The sequence below is a fragment of the Oncorhynchus mykiss genome, chromosome 24, assembly GCF_057628025.1.
Source record: "Oncorhynchus mykiss isolate SJ-2025 chromosome 24, ASM5762802v1, whole genome shotgun sequence".
NCBI lineage: Eukaryota > Metazoa > Chordata > Actinopteri > Salmoniformes > Salmonidae > Oncorhynchus > Oncorhynchus mykiss.
The window spans coordinates 27,498,234-27,512,789 of record NC_143045.1 but is presented as its reverse complement, the minus strand read 5'-3'; the positions used below and the strand labels follow the sequence as shown (position 1 = coordinate 27,512,789).

General features: G+C 42.6%; 1 protein-coding gene across 3 annotated transcripts in view; it reads right to left on the bottom strand.

The window, feature by feature from the left end:
- LOC110504090 (chloride channel protein 2) overlaps window positions 1–14,556 on the bottom strand; it is a 195,518-nt gene that overhangs the window by 3,481 nt on the left and 177,481 nt on the right. For 2 of the 3 annotated variants that reach the window (XM_090218806.1, XM_036961147.2), the window contains 3 exons: window positions 9,674–9,712; window positions 7,323–7,427; window positions 2,329–2,415 (listed from right to left, as the gene is read on the bottom strand). In XM_090218806.1, coding sequence (XP_090074932.1) covers window positions 2,329–2,415; window positions 7,323–7,427; window positions 9,674–9,712 — 231 coding nt within the window. Of the gene's footprint in view, window positions 1–2,328; window positions 2,416–7,322; window positions 7,428–9,673; window positions 9,713–14,556 lie in introns of those variants that run through there. The other variant, XR_016491409.1, reaches the window with a different exon arrangement.

Below are 14,556 nucleotides of genomic sequence, written 5' to 3'. Positions count from 1 at the left end.
AGGCGATGTGCTTAGTGGGACTATCATTTGTTTTACAACAGGACAGCCCTGTGTAAGGGCTATTTGACGTTAGGTCAGAGACTAAAGTATTTGTTAGCATTTAGTTAGCATTCTCTATGGGATTTGACATGTACTTGTTAGCATTTCTAACCTTCGGATTACAAAGGCTCAGTGGGGTTAAAAAAATGCTCCCCTTGTGTTCAGTGCAGGTATTACTGAATATCCTGGTATTGCACAAGGTCAGTATGAAGATATGACAATATGCATACTGCCCAAGCCTATAATAAAGTAAAAATGACCACATTTTATGGTTATGGAAGTCAACATTTATCACTCCTAACAATAGCCCTGATCAGACATCATGCCACACTCTCCATCCCCAACCATGACAGATGTCTTGCCAACAGCTGTTTCTAAACACACACAAACACAGCCTCCCCTGTATATCTAGTTATTAGGAGGTATAAGGAGAGCTGAGCTACAGCAGTACTGCGTGACAGAGAAAGTACTGCTGCATTTGACCCTGCTGGTCATCTATGAACATTTGAACATCTTGAAGAACAATCTGGCCTTAAATGGCCATGTACTCTTATAATCACCACCCGGAACAGCCAGAAGAGGACTGGCCACCCCTCAGAGCCTGGTTCCTGCTCCTTTCTAGGTTCCTGTCTTTCTAGGGAGTTTTTCCTAGCCACTGTGCTTCTACATCTGCATTGCTTGCTGTTTGGGGGTTTAGGCTGGGTTTCTGTATAGCTCTTTGTGACATCTGCTGATGTAAAAATTGCTTTATAAATACATTTGATTGATTGATTGAAGAAGCAAGGCGAGGAGACTAGGCGAGGAGAAGCTCGTCTCACTGCTGTTTTTGTCTGCTTGTCTAACACCAAACAAAAGGCCTAAATGTCAGCCAGTGGAACAACACTGTGCTTAGCAACAATCTCCTGTTTCCTAGCCAATTTACAAAGACTGCGTGCTTCTGCCTGTTTTGTTTGTGAAGAGAGAGCAAGAGAGAAATAACAAGAGACAGTGAGAGGAAAGACTGCAAGGAACATTAACCAGTAATTCGTCTTGCTGTCTGTCACCAATTGAAGGGCCGGAAAGAGCAGAGCTCATTAATGCTGACTGTGTGTGATGGTGGTGACAGTTCCCTTTCAGTCAGGCAACTTCGGTACAACACAAAGTCACAAGGACAATGAAATCTGTCGGGTCAGGATTCCATTTTCTCACAGTATTTTGTACTGACGTTGAATGAAAAGAGAACGTAACGTTATGACTATAACTACTGTTCCCTGAAGGAGGGAAACGAGGTACAGCACCTGTTTGTCCCCACACCACATGTTCCTGGGGGTTGAATGAAAAGAGAACATAACGTTATGACTATAACTACTGTTCCCTGAAGGAGGGAAACGAGGTACAGCACTTGTTTGTCCCCACACCACATGTTCCTGGGGGTTGAATGAAAAGAGAACGTAACGTTATGACTATAACTACTGTTCCCTGAAGGAGGGAAACGAGGTACAGCACCTGTTTGTCCCCACACCACATGTTCCTGGGGGTTGAATGAAAAGAGAACGGAACGTTATGACTATAACTACTGTTCCCTGAAGGAGGGAAACGAGGTACAGCACCTGTTTGTCCCCACACCACATGTTCCTGGGCGTTGAATGAAAAGAGAACGTAACGTTATGACTATAACTACTGTTCCCTGAAGGAGGGAAATGAGGTACAGCACCTGTTTGTCCCCACACCACATGTTCCTGGGCGTTGAATGAAAAGAGAACGTAACGTTATGACTATAACTACTGTTCCCTGAAGGAGGGAAACAAGGTACAGCACCTGTTTGTCCCCACACCACATGTTCCTGGGCGTTGAATGAAAAGAGAACGTAACGTTATGACTATAACTACTGTTCCCTGAAGGAGGGAAATGAGGTACAGCACCTGTTTGTCCCCACACAACATGTTCCTGGGCTCGGTGAAAAGCAGTATTAAATTGAAGGAATGAATCCGAGGCTCACACTTATCACCTGTGGAAGGCGGGGCCTTTCATTGGCCTTCTCAGGCCTGATTTTAGTTCATTCAACCAAAGTTGCAAAAGAGCGAATCACCCATAGTATGTTGTACTGATGTTTCCCTCCTTCAGTGAACAGTAGTTACAGTCATAACGTCATGATATGCTGATGATTGTGACAGTGAGAAAGATGACGATGATGGAGAGGTCTATGACAATGGTGGCTGTTGTGATGTTGTAATCGATGATGATGATGATGATGATGATGGGACAGTGACATGTTGATGTGCACAACCCCAGATGATCTGTGTCACTCACCTCTTTGAGGGACACCACTCCGATGAGTCGTCCAATGCTGGTGACGTAGGCATGGTCCAACCCCAGCAGAGAAAAGATGGTGTGGGTCTGGGGACAAGAGAACAATACACTTAGAACCCACATCCAGAACAGAACCAACAGCTAGAACACTTAGAACTAATATATAGAACAGCTAGAACTGTTAGAATCAATATCTAGAACTCTTAGATAGAACATTTAGAATACTTGGAACGAACACCTTAAACTGGTAGAACCAACATCTAGAACACAACCAACCATATATTTCCTTTTGACACTCCTTTATAGACATGGCGTCCTGTGAAAATCTTAGAGAAGCTATTAAACTACAGCACTTAGTGCATTAGAACAGTCAGCTCAGTGGTCACTGGAGAGCTGAATGGTGTACAAGCTCCTTCCTCATTCAACTAATGAAGTAAATCAGCAAGTCATCAAAAGTAATCACCTTGATTAGCCTAATCGGGTGTTTGAGCTAGATTGTTGTGAAAGGTACAACATCCCTACTGATACTGTAAGCTGCTAGAACCTCAAGTGAACCACACAGACAGCAGCTTGAGCCTAAACCCAAATCACAGGAAATAGAATAACCTTGTTGTTATTTCAATATTTAATGCAATGGGAGTTAACCATCACAATGTTCCAGGAAACAAACACATAAAACAGCATGGAATACACGTTACCCAGACTGATAGATGCAAGAGAACAAACACGGATGTTCATAAGTCTCTCACACACAAACACACACAGACAAGCTGGGACAAAAATTAATATGGCAATAAATTGTCTGAATTGATGCAATAACGATAAATATGACAATGTGCCCACAGTGAAAAGAAAATATCCTTTAAAAAAGGTTCAATGCATCAGTTTTTTTTCTGGGTAACAATTAGGTATCTTACTGTGATTGTTTTCAATTTAATTTTTTTTTTTTTAAAAGAAACAAAAATAGCTTCTGAGCAAAGAGCAATGTATCAAAGTTTTGCTAGGAATGTTTGGGAATTGGGAGGGGAAAACTGACCACTTGCTGTTATTGGCAGAGGTTTTGAAACGTTTTCACTAGGCAGGACGAAACTCCATCCCACCAAAACAGGCTGAAATTTCAAGGGGTCTTTTCGGAAAATATTACTCCTACCTCATAGTATGTACAGTATATGTATACATACAATACCAGTCAAATGTGTGGACACATCAACTCATTCAAGGGTTGGTCTTTATAATTACTATTTTCTACATTGTAGAATAATAGTAAAGACATCAAAACTATGAAATAACACATATCATGTAGTATCATGTAGTAACCCAAAAATATTTGATATATTTGAGATTCTTCAAAGTAGCAACCCTTTGCCTTGATGACAGCTTTGAACACTCTTGGCATTCTCTCAACCAGATTCATGAGGAATGCTTTTCCAAAGGTCTTGAAGGAGTTCCCACATATGCTGAGCACTTACGGTGGGAACCAAACATGCGGAGATCATCCGTTCACCTACTCTGTGTCTCACAAAGACAAGGCGGTTGGAACCAAAAATCTCTAATTTGGACTCATCAGACCAAAGGAAAGATTTCCACCGGTCTAATGTCCATTGCTCGTGTTTCAGGGCCCACACAAGTCTCTTCTTCTTATTGTTGTTTTTGAGTAATGGTTTCTTTGCAGCAATTCGACCATGAAGGCCTGAGTCACACAGTCTCCGCTGAACAGTTGAGATGTGTCTGTTACTTTTATTTGCATTTATTTGGGCTGCAATCTGAGGTGCAGTTAACTCTAATGAATGTATCCTCTGCAGCAGAGGTAACTCTGGGTCTTCCTTTCCTGTGTCGGTCCTCATGAGAGCCAGTTTCATCATAGCGCTTGATAGTTTTTGCGACTGCACTTGAAGAAACGTTCAAAGTTCTTGAAATGTTACGCATTGACTGACCTTCATGTCTTAAAGTAATGACGGACTGTCAATTAGCTTTGCTTAATTGAGCTCTTCTTGCCATGATATGGAATTGGTCTTTTACCAAATAGGGCTATCTTCTGTATACCACCCCTTCCTTGTCACAACACAACTGATTGGCTGAAACGCATTGAGGAGGAAAGAAATTCCACAAATGAACTTTTAACAAGGCACACCTGTTAATTGAAATGCATTCCAGGTGGCTACCTCATGAAGCTGGTTGAGAGAATGCCAAGAGTGTGCAAAGATGTCATCAAGGCAAAGGGTGGCTACTTTGAAGAATCCCAAATATAAAATATATTTTGATCTGTTTAACACTTATTTTTGGTTACTACATGATTCCATGGGTTATTTCATAGTTTTTGATGTCTTCACTATTATTTTACAATATAGAAAATAGTAAAAATTAAGAAAAACCCTGGAATGAATAAGTGTGTCCACACTTTTGACTATATATAAATCACAGTCAAATCACGTTTTTGACTACACTGGGCCTTTAAACTACTACTACTAGTTTGATCGTTGTACCACCATCAATTATCCTATTAACAAGCCCCCATATTGGCAAACTTATTTCATTTCAAACTTCACATTTCTCTAGTATAGGCTACTTATCATAATGAACGACATCAGCAAAATGCCTGCGATAAATGATTGGTATGGTCAGTGTTGATCGTCCCAGCTCTAATACACACACTTGATTTGTTCTTCTATCCTCGTGGTGACCTAAAATTGATTTCTATTCAAAATCCTATTTTCCCTAACCATAACCCGTAACACTGTCCCTAATTCGAAAACTACTGTATCCCTAAAGCTTAAAATAGCCTTTGTCCTCATGGGGACATGGACAATGTCCCCACAAGCGATAATTTTCCTTGATTAAGTATCCTTGTAGGGACCTTTGAGGATAGAAGTACCAACACCACACACACACACACACACACACACACACACACAGAGAGATTAATATGTGGAGGGAGATTGTGTGTGGTAATGGGTGTTGGCAGTGTGCGGCGAGGGTGGTTGAGGGAGGGGAGAGCTTGATGGATTGGTGCAGAATCCCACTCTTAAATGTTTAAACAGCAGGCACACCGAGCAGGGAAGAAAGGAGGGGAGAAGAGAGGAGAAGGGGGTGGGCATTATGAATGGAGGACATTAGCCTGCCAGGCAAGTGAGAACAAGTGTGTGTGTGTAAAAAAATGCTCTGTAGTGTATGTGAGTGTGTGTCACAGTAGGACAACTAAATCAACACTGTTCAAAAGCACCCCCCCCCCCCCCCCTTCATGCAGCCTGTTCTTTAATCCTGCACTCAGAGGGAGACTTATTGTGGCAGTACAGACATGCTTGTGTGTGTGCGCGCTTGCAATGCAGTGACTATAATAGCATTGACACTGGACTATCCATCTACTATACTAATTTTACAATATCAATCCTGGAGCGATTTAGTCAAAAGGGGTTGTACGTACAGATGTACAGACGTACAGACAGACAGACGTACAGACAGACGTACAGACAGACAGACGTACAGACAGACAGACGTACATACAGACAGACAGACAGACGTACAGACAGACAGACGTACAGACAGACAGACGTACAGAGACAGACGTACAGAGACAGACGTACAGACAGACACAGACGTACGTACAGACAGACAGACAGACGTACAGACAGACAGACAGACAGACAGACAGACGTACGTACAGACAGACGTACGTACAGACAGACAGACGTACAGACAGACAGACAGACGTACAGACAGACAGACGTACAGACAGACAGACGTACAGACAGACAGACGTACAGACAGACAGACGTACAGACAGACGTACAGACAGACGTACAGACAGACAGACGTACAGACAGACGTACAGACAGACGTACAGACAGACGTACAGGCAGACAGACGTACAGACAGACAGACGTACAGACAGACAGACGTACATACAGACAGACGTACATACAGACGTACGTACAGACAGACGTACAGACAGACGTACGTACAGACAGACGTACAGACAGACAGACGTACAGACAGACAGACAGACGTACAGATAGACGTACAGACAGACAGACAGACGTACAGACAGACGTACAGACAGACCGACGTACGTACAGACAGACGTACGTACAGACAGACAGACGTACAGACAGACAGACGTACAGACAGACAGACAGACGTACAGACAGACAGACGTACAGACAGACAGACGTACAGACAGACAGACGTACAGACAGACAGACGTACGTACAGACAGACGTACGTACAGACAGACGTACGTACAGACAGACGTACAGACAGACAGACAGTACAGACAGACAGACGTACAGACAGACAGACGTACAGACAGACAGACAGACGTACAGACAGACGGACAGACGTACAGACAGACGGACAGACGTACAGACAGACGGACAGACAGACGTACAGACAGACGTACAGACAGACGTACAGATGTACAGACAGACGTACAGACGTACAGACAGACGTACAGACAGACGGACAGACGTACAGACAGACGGACAGACGTACAGACAGACGGACAGACAGACGTACAGACAGACGTACAGACAGACGTACAGATGTACAGACAGACGTACAGACGTACAGACAGACGTACAGACAGACGTACATACAGACAGACAGACAGACATACATACAGACAGACAGACAGATGTACATACATACAGACATACGTACAGACACAGACGTACAGACACACGTACGTACAGACAGACAGACGTACAGACAGACAGACAGACAGACGTACAGACAGACAGACGTACAGACAGACAGACGTACAGACAGACAGACGTACAGACAGACAGACGTACAGACATACAGACAGAGACAGACGTACAGACAGAGACCGACGTACAGACAGAGACAGACAGGCGTACAGACAGGCGTACAGACAGAGACAGATGTACAGACAGACGTACAGACAGACGTACAGACAGACAGAGACCGACGTACAGACAGAGACAGATGTACAGACAGACGTACAGACAGGCGTACAGACAGGCGTACAGACAGACCTTATGAAGTGAGGTGCGCTCCACCAGTTGGAAGGGGGCGGGGTCGATCTTGCAGTTGTCAAAGTTCACCTGCTCGTCAAGCTGGTTCTCCTCCCACTCTGCAATCTGCAACCCAGAGGAAGAGGAGGATGAAGAGGAGAGTGGAAAGAAACAGTTTGGAAGTACTCAAACCCTCTTAGACATATAGAATACTTAAATGGTTTTTACATCCATTGTAATAAAATAATGGATATGTATCTTTAATTCAGAAAGGTATTCACTAATATTTCAGAAGCCAAAAAACACCTTTTAGAATATCAATTTAACGCCTTAAACTCCAGTGATTGTTACCAATATGGGGTTTCTCAAATCTAAATGCTAATATCTTAGAAAATTTGAGAGTGATATGCATAATAATCATTGGAAGAAGTTGAAAGGGAAACATGTGAGATTTTAGAGATGACAGATTATGGAATAATGTTCAGAACAAAAGGTGAGAATAAAACAGTTGAAGTGCTTATCAGTGGAAACATCTCAGACTATTTCAATTGATTTACCACCAAGCATTTCAGTTTTAATCTAAAATCCAATAATTCCTAATATCAACCAAATCACTTTGCAAACTCCAACACTAACTTCAATCCCTATTCTACACTATTCAATAGCAATAGAATACACACACACCAGACCACGTGTAACAACACCTGCACAGGATCGGTACGTCCGTACAGGATCGGTACACACCTGCGGGACAGGTACAGGAGTTACACCAGAAATGCACAATCCCTCCATCACTGCTCAGACTGTCCACAGTAGGCTGAGAGAGGCTGGACTGTTAGTCACAGGTCTGTGGAACTTGTTCAGTTTGTGTCTCAGTTTTTGAATCTTGTTATGGTCATACAAATATTTATACATGTTACGTTTTCTAATAATAAATGCAGTTGACAGTGAGAGGACGTACATTTTTTTGCTGAGTGTATATACACTGCTCAAAAAAATAAAGCATGGAGGAGGAGGTGTTATGGTGTGGGGGTGCTTTGCTGGTGACACTGTCTGTGATTTATTTAGAATTCAAGGCACACTTAACCAGCATGGCTACCACAGCATTCTGCAGCAGCCTGTTTTTCAACAGGACAATGACCCAGCACACCTCCAGGCTGTGTAAGGGCTATTTTACCAAGACGGAGAGTGATGGAGTGCAGCATCAGATGACCTGGCCTCCACAATCCCCCGACCTCAATCCAATTGAGATGGTTTGGGATGAGTCAGACCGCAGAGTGAAGAAAAAGTAACCAAGTGCTCAGCATATGTGGGAACTCCTTCAAGACTGTTGGAAAAGCATTCCAGATGAAGCTGGTTGAGAGAATGCCAAGAGTGTGCAAAGCTGTCAAGGCAAATGGGGGCTATTTAAAGAATCTCAAATATAAAACATATTTTGGTATGTTTAACACTTTTGGTTACTACATGATTCCATATGTGCTATTTCATAGTTTAGATGGCTTCACTATTATTCTACATTGTAGAAAATAGTAAAAATAAAGAAAAACCCTTGAATGAGTAGGTGTTCTAAAACTTTTGACCGGTAGTGTATGCTACTAGTTTATTCACAAACCTGTTGCGGGCTGACGACGGTAAACCGACTGTCTGGTGGTGTCTAAAACGCAAACACGCGATACAGATTTGGAAACATATGTAACTTAACAGTAAGAAATAATTTATAAAAACATTTTAAAAAGTATCATTTCTACACACTTTCATAGGGTTAGAGTGCCCACGGCCATATTTCCATGTTACAGTGCTTGTTTATGGAAGACAGATGGAAGACAGAAGCGAGCACCTGTGCTAATTAGCTATTTAGCATGCTCCGAACACCTGTGTGTAATGGAAGAAGGCCACCAGAAATGTGTGAAAAATACTGTCAGCTGCAACTGTGGTAAAGCAGGTTAACACGGTAGGTAAGGTACGTGTATATTTTGCATTTGTGAAATTATTTTGATGTGATATGAAAGTAGAGGCCTTTATGTTCTCAAACGTTTAAACAGGGCGTCAGGATTGTAGTTCACATGGAACCAGCTGTCCTCCATACCATCAGCTGAGATCCCAAGACTGGGAATGGCAATCCCTATCCAAACTCCACTTCCTTTAAGCCTAGGTGGTTTCCTCTTTTATGTGGCTACACAGTGTCTGGCTGTGGTCCCTGGTGCAGAGATAATAGATGCCCATAGAGATTCCAGCTTTGATAAGGCTATTCATACACAGTGACTAATTATTCCCCTGATAACCAGTAAATACACTGTAGCATAGACAGACAGCACTGACACATCCTGAGAGAAAAGGGAGAAAGAGGGAGAGAAAGTGTTGTAGGGTCTCACCTCTCTGATGGTCATGTCATCATCCACATCAAAGTCATCCTGAGAGGAGAGGGACAGGAAACAGATCAACACACTTACACTGCAAACACACAGCAAAAAGACTTGTGTGCACGCCTGCACACATACACTACAGACAAGCACAACGTCAAAATGACAATAAATAACTTGAAATACAAAACCCAAGGACACACAGTACACTCATACTACAAATAAAACACGTGTCCATGTCATGGCCACACTGCATTCAAACTGAACACAGTGACAAAATGAAGAGGTGGATGGACAGATGTGATAAGAGACACTAAATGACTAACTACTCATACAGTGGGGCAAAAAAAAGTATTTAGTCAGCCACCAATTGTGCAAGTTGGTGATGAGAGGCCTGTAATTTTCATCATAGGTACACTTCAACTATGACAGACAAAATGGGAAAAAAAATCCATTGATTTTTAATGAATTTATTTGCAAATTATGGTTGAAAATAAGTATTTGGTCACCTACAAACAAGCAAGACTTCTGGCTCTCACAGACCTGTAACTTATTCTTTAAGAGGCTTCTCTGTCCTCCACTCGTTACCTGTATTAATGGCACCTGTTTGAACTTGTTATCATTATAAAAGACACCTGTCCACAACCTCAAACAGTCACTCCAAACTCCACTATGGCCAAGACCAAAGAGCTGTCAAAGGACACCAGAAACAAAATTGTAGACCTGCACCAGGCTGGGAAGACTGAATCTGCAATAGGTAAGCAGCTTGGTTTGAAGAAATCAACTGTGGGAGCAATTATTAGGAAAGTATTCGGCCCCCTTGAACTTTGCGACCTTTTGCCACATTTCAGGCTTCAAACTTAAAGATATAAAACTGTATTTTTTTGTGAAGAATCAACAACAAGTGGGACACAATCATGAAGTGGAACGACATTTATTGGATATTTCAAACTTTTTTAACAAATCAAAAACTGAAAAATTGGGCGTGCAAAATTATTCAGCCCCTTTACTTTCAGTGCAGCAAACTCTCTCCAGAAGTTCAGTGAGGATCTCTGAATGATCCAACGTTGACCTAAATGACTAATGATGATAAATACAATCTACCTGTGTGTAATCAAGTCTCCGTATAAATGCACCTGCACTGTGATAGTCTCAGAGGTCCGTCAAAAGCGCAGAGAGCATCATGAAGAACAAGGAACATACCAGGCAGGTCCGAGATACTGTTGTGAAGAAGTTTAAAGCCGGATTTGGATACAAAAAGATTTCCCAAGCTTTAAACATCCCAAGGAGCACTGTGCAAGCGATAATATTGAAATGGAAGGAGTATCAGACCACTGCAAATGTGGTGTTAGACCTGAATCCAATCGAGAATCTGTGGAAAGAACTGAAAACTGCTGTTCACAAATGCTCTCCATCCAACCTCACTGAGCTCGAGCTGTTTTGCAAGGAGGAATGGGAAAAAATGTAAGTCTCTCGATGTGCAAAACTGATAGAGACATACCCCAAGCGACTTACAGCTGTAATCGCAGCAAAAGGTGGCGCTACAAAGTATTAACTTAAGGGGGCTGAATAATTTTGCACGCCCAATTTTTCAGTTTTTGATTTGTTAAAAAAGTTTGAAATATCCAATAAATGTCGTTCCACTTCATGATTGTGTCCCACTTGTTGTTGATTCTTCACAAAAAAATACAGTTTTATATCTTTATGTTTGAAGCCTGAAATGTGGCAAAAGGTCGCAAAGTTCAAGGGGGCCGAATACTTTCGCAAGGCACTGTACAAGACCACTGATAATCTCCCTCGATCTGGGGCTCCATGCAAGATCTCACCCCGTGGGGTCAAAATGATCACAAGAACGGGGAGCAAAAATCCCAGAACCATACGGGGGGACCTAGTGAAAGACCTGCAGAGAGCTGTGACCAAAGTAACAAAGCCTACCATCAGTAACACTACGCCGCCAGGGACTCAAATCCTGCAGTGCCAGACGTGTCCCCCTGCTTAAGCCAGTACATGTCCAGGCCCGTCTGAAGTTTGCTAGAGAGCATTTGGATGATCCAGAAGAAGATTGGGAAAATGTCATATGGTCAGATGAAACCAAAATATAACTTCTTGGTAAAAACTCAAATCGTCGTGTTTGGACGACAAAGAATGCTGAGTTGCATCCAAAGAACACCATACCTACTGTGAAGCATGGGGGTGGAAACATCATGCTTTGGGGCTGTTTTTCTGCAAAGGGACCAGGACGACTGATCCGTGTAATGGAAAGAATGAATGGGGCCATGTATCATGAGATTTTGAGAGAAAACCTCCTTCCATCAGCAAGGGCATTGAAGATGAAACGGGGCTGGGTCTTTCAGCATGACAATGATCCCAAACACACCGCCCGGGCAACGAAGAAGTGGATTCGTAAGAAGCATTTCAAGGTCCTGGAGTGGCCTAGCCAGTCTCCAGATCTCAACCCCGTAGAAAATATTTGGAGGGAGTTGAAAGTCCGTGTTGCCCAGCAACAGCCCCAAAACATCACTGCTCTAGAGGAGATCTACATGGAGGAATGGGCCAAAATACCAGCAACAGTGTGTGAAAACCTTGTGAAGACTTACAGCAAACATTTGACCTCTCATTGCCAACAAAGGGTATATAACAAAGTATTGAGATAAACTTTTGTTATTGACCAAATACTTATTTTCCACCATAATTTGCAAATAAATACTACAATGTGATTTTCTGATTTTTTTCCCTCATTTTGTCTGACATAGTTGAAGTGCACCTATGATGAAAATTACAGGCCTCTCATCTTTTTAAGTGGGAGAACTTGCACAATTGGTGGCTGACTAAATACTTTTTTGCCCCACTGTATGACCATGGTGGGGGGGTTGAAAACATGCTTGAAACAGATAATGGGTTGCATTCATACAGAGCTTTTCACAAGGTCTCAAAGTACAGATGGGATGACTGACACTAATGGATTTGACCATGGAGTGATGATGGCTACAGTTTGGATATGAGCCGGGCGGGCCTGAAAACCTGAGAGAGTTCTACAGTGCTGAGTGGTACTTAAGTGTGTGTGTCAATGTCAAAAGGCGTGTGTAGCGCCCCATTCAGACGGGATACGTTTTACTGGGGAGGTTGGGACGCACACTCAGTCTCCCGCAACTCTAGGGTTTAGGGAATAGAGTGTCATTTGGGATGAGCCCTCATTCTCCTGCAGCTCTGGGATGCAGTCTGAGTGTTTGGTGCAAGCTGACACCAACCTGATTCAAACCTGCTTGGGTTTCCAGTTAATGAGCGAGAGGCACGTTGAGACACTTGTCTTAAACTCAGTCCATGACAATCACAACACCTCAAAGGGAACTGAAGGCTTTTTCTGGTTAAAAGCCATTATGTGCATGAGCACAAATCACCACAACCCTAATTTTTGTTACATGGCAGGAAGGTTATCATCCCAGCCCTAAAAACCTACAGTTTTTTGGCAAACGGCCAGGTCCTCTGATAATACTTATCCTGTGCGGATCGTCATCCCTGTATTTTGAGGGAAATTACAGAGTTTAAATCAGGTGCTGCTCCCAGTTTGGGTAAAAACATGGGAACAAATTGATGCTTAAAACAAAGTGCTATGCATGTAGAGTACAGATGAATGATCAGTTTTGTCACATTTCAACTTTCCTAGAGCCATCTTTTAAAAAGTGGACGAGATTGTGCCAGTTGATTGGTAAATGGCCAAATCCGCCAGGAAATTAAATGTCTGCATAGGTTACAGTAAATGATTCTTATTGATACGTATTATTTGAACTGCAGGCCATTAGTCCAATATTAGGATATCCCTAGACATTTGAAATATCTTCACACCTAGAAGAGCCTCCAGGCTTCCATCAAAACTGTCAGCTTTGAATGAGGAAACAAAAAATATTACAGGGGCAGTTTGGCCAAACTAATCCTATCCGAATTGTCCACTGGAAAAACGGACATGCTGAGGTAATAATTACATAACCGATGTAGCACAACTCATTCCACAGGGTGCCGAGTGTCTGCGGGTTTTCGCTCCACCCTTGTACTTGATTGATGAATTAAGGTCAGTAATTAGTAAGCAATGCCCTTCACCTGGTTGTATAGGTCTTAACTGAAAGGAAAAACCAAACACCCGCAAACATTCTGCCCTCCGCGGAATGAGTTTGACATCACTGTTCTATAGTAATACTAGTCCCGTGCGAATAGGGCTTATGTGTGAGTTTAGAGTAATAAACGTGTGTATTTACAGGAAGAGAGTGTTTTCTTTATGAGGGTGAGAATAGCAGTGTGTGTATATTCTTGCGCTTATCCATCTCTGTCTACATCTACACCTGACCCCTCTACCAACCTCAGGCCCTGGGGGTGATGGAAGCCCTGAGCTCATTTATCCACCCGCCTGCAGTGGCTGATCTCCCTGTAACCCTGGCAACGATTGCCGTGGGGCCCGGCCGGTCAAGGCGCTCTCCTTACTGTAAAATTATGCAACAGAAGTCAACTGTGTCTAGAGTTGACAACACCATCTCCACTCACCACTGACACCAACATGGTCTGACAGTCCTCTAGCACTGCATTTTACAGTCCTGTTTCCACCTGCTATTTACTAGAGTCTCATGAGGTCAATGGGTAATTTTCTGGCACACATTTAGCAGAATTAAACACATTGCTTACTACCATGTAAGTTAAAATAAAATGCTACTGATAAACCTGTACACCTCTCCAAAACCAGGGCACAGCACAGATGAGAGGTGTCTATCACATTCTATTTGTCACATGCACCGAATACAACAGGTGTAGATCTTACTGTGAAATGCTTACCTACAAGCCCTTAACCAACAATGCAGTTCAAGAAACAGAGTTAAGAAAATATTTGCTAAATAAAAAATTTAATCAAA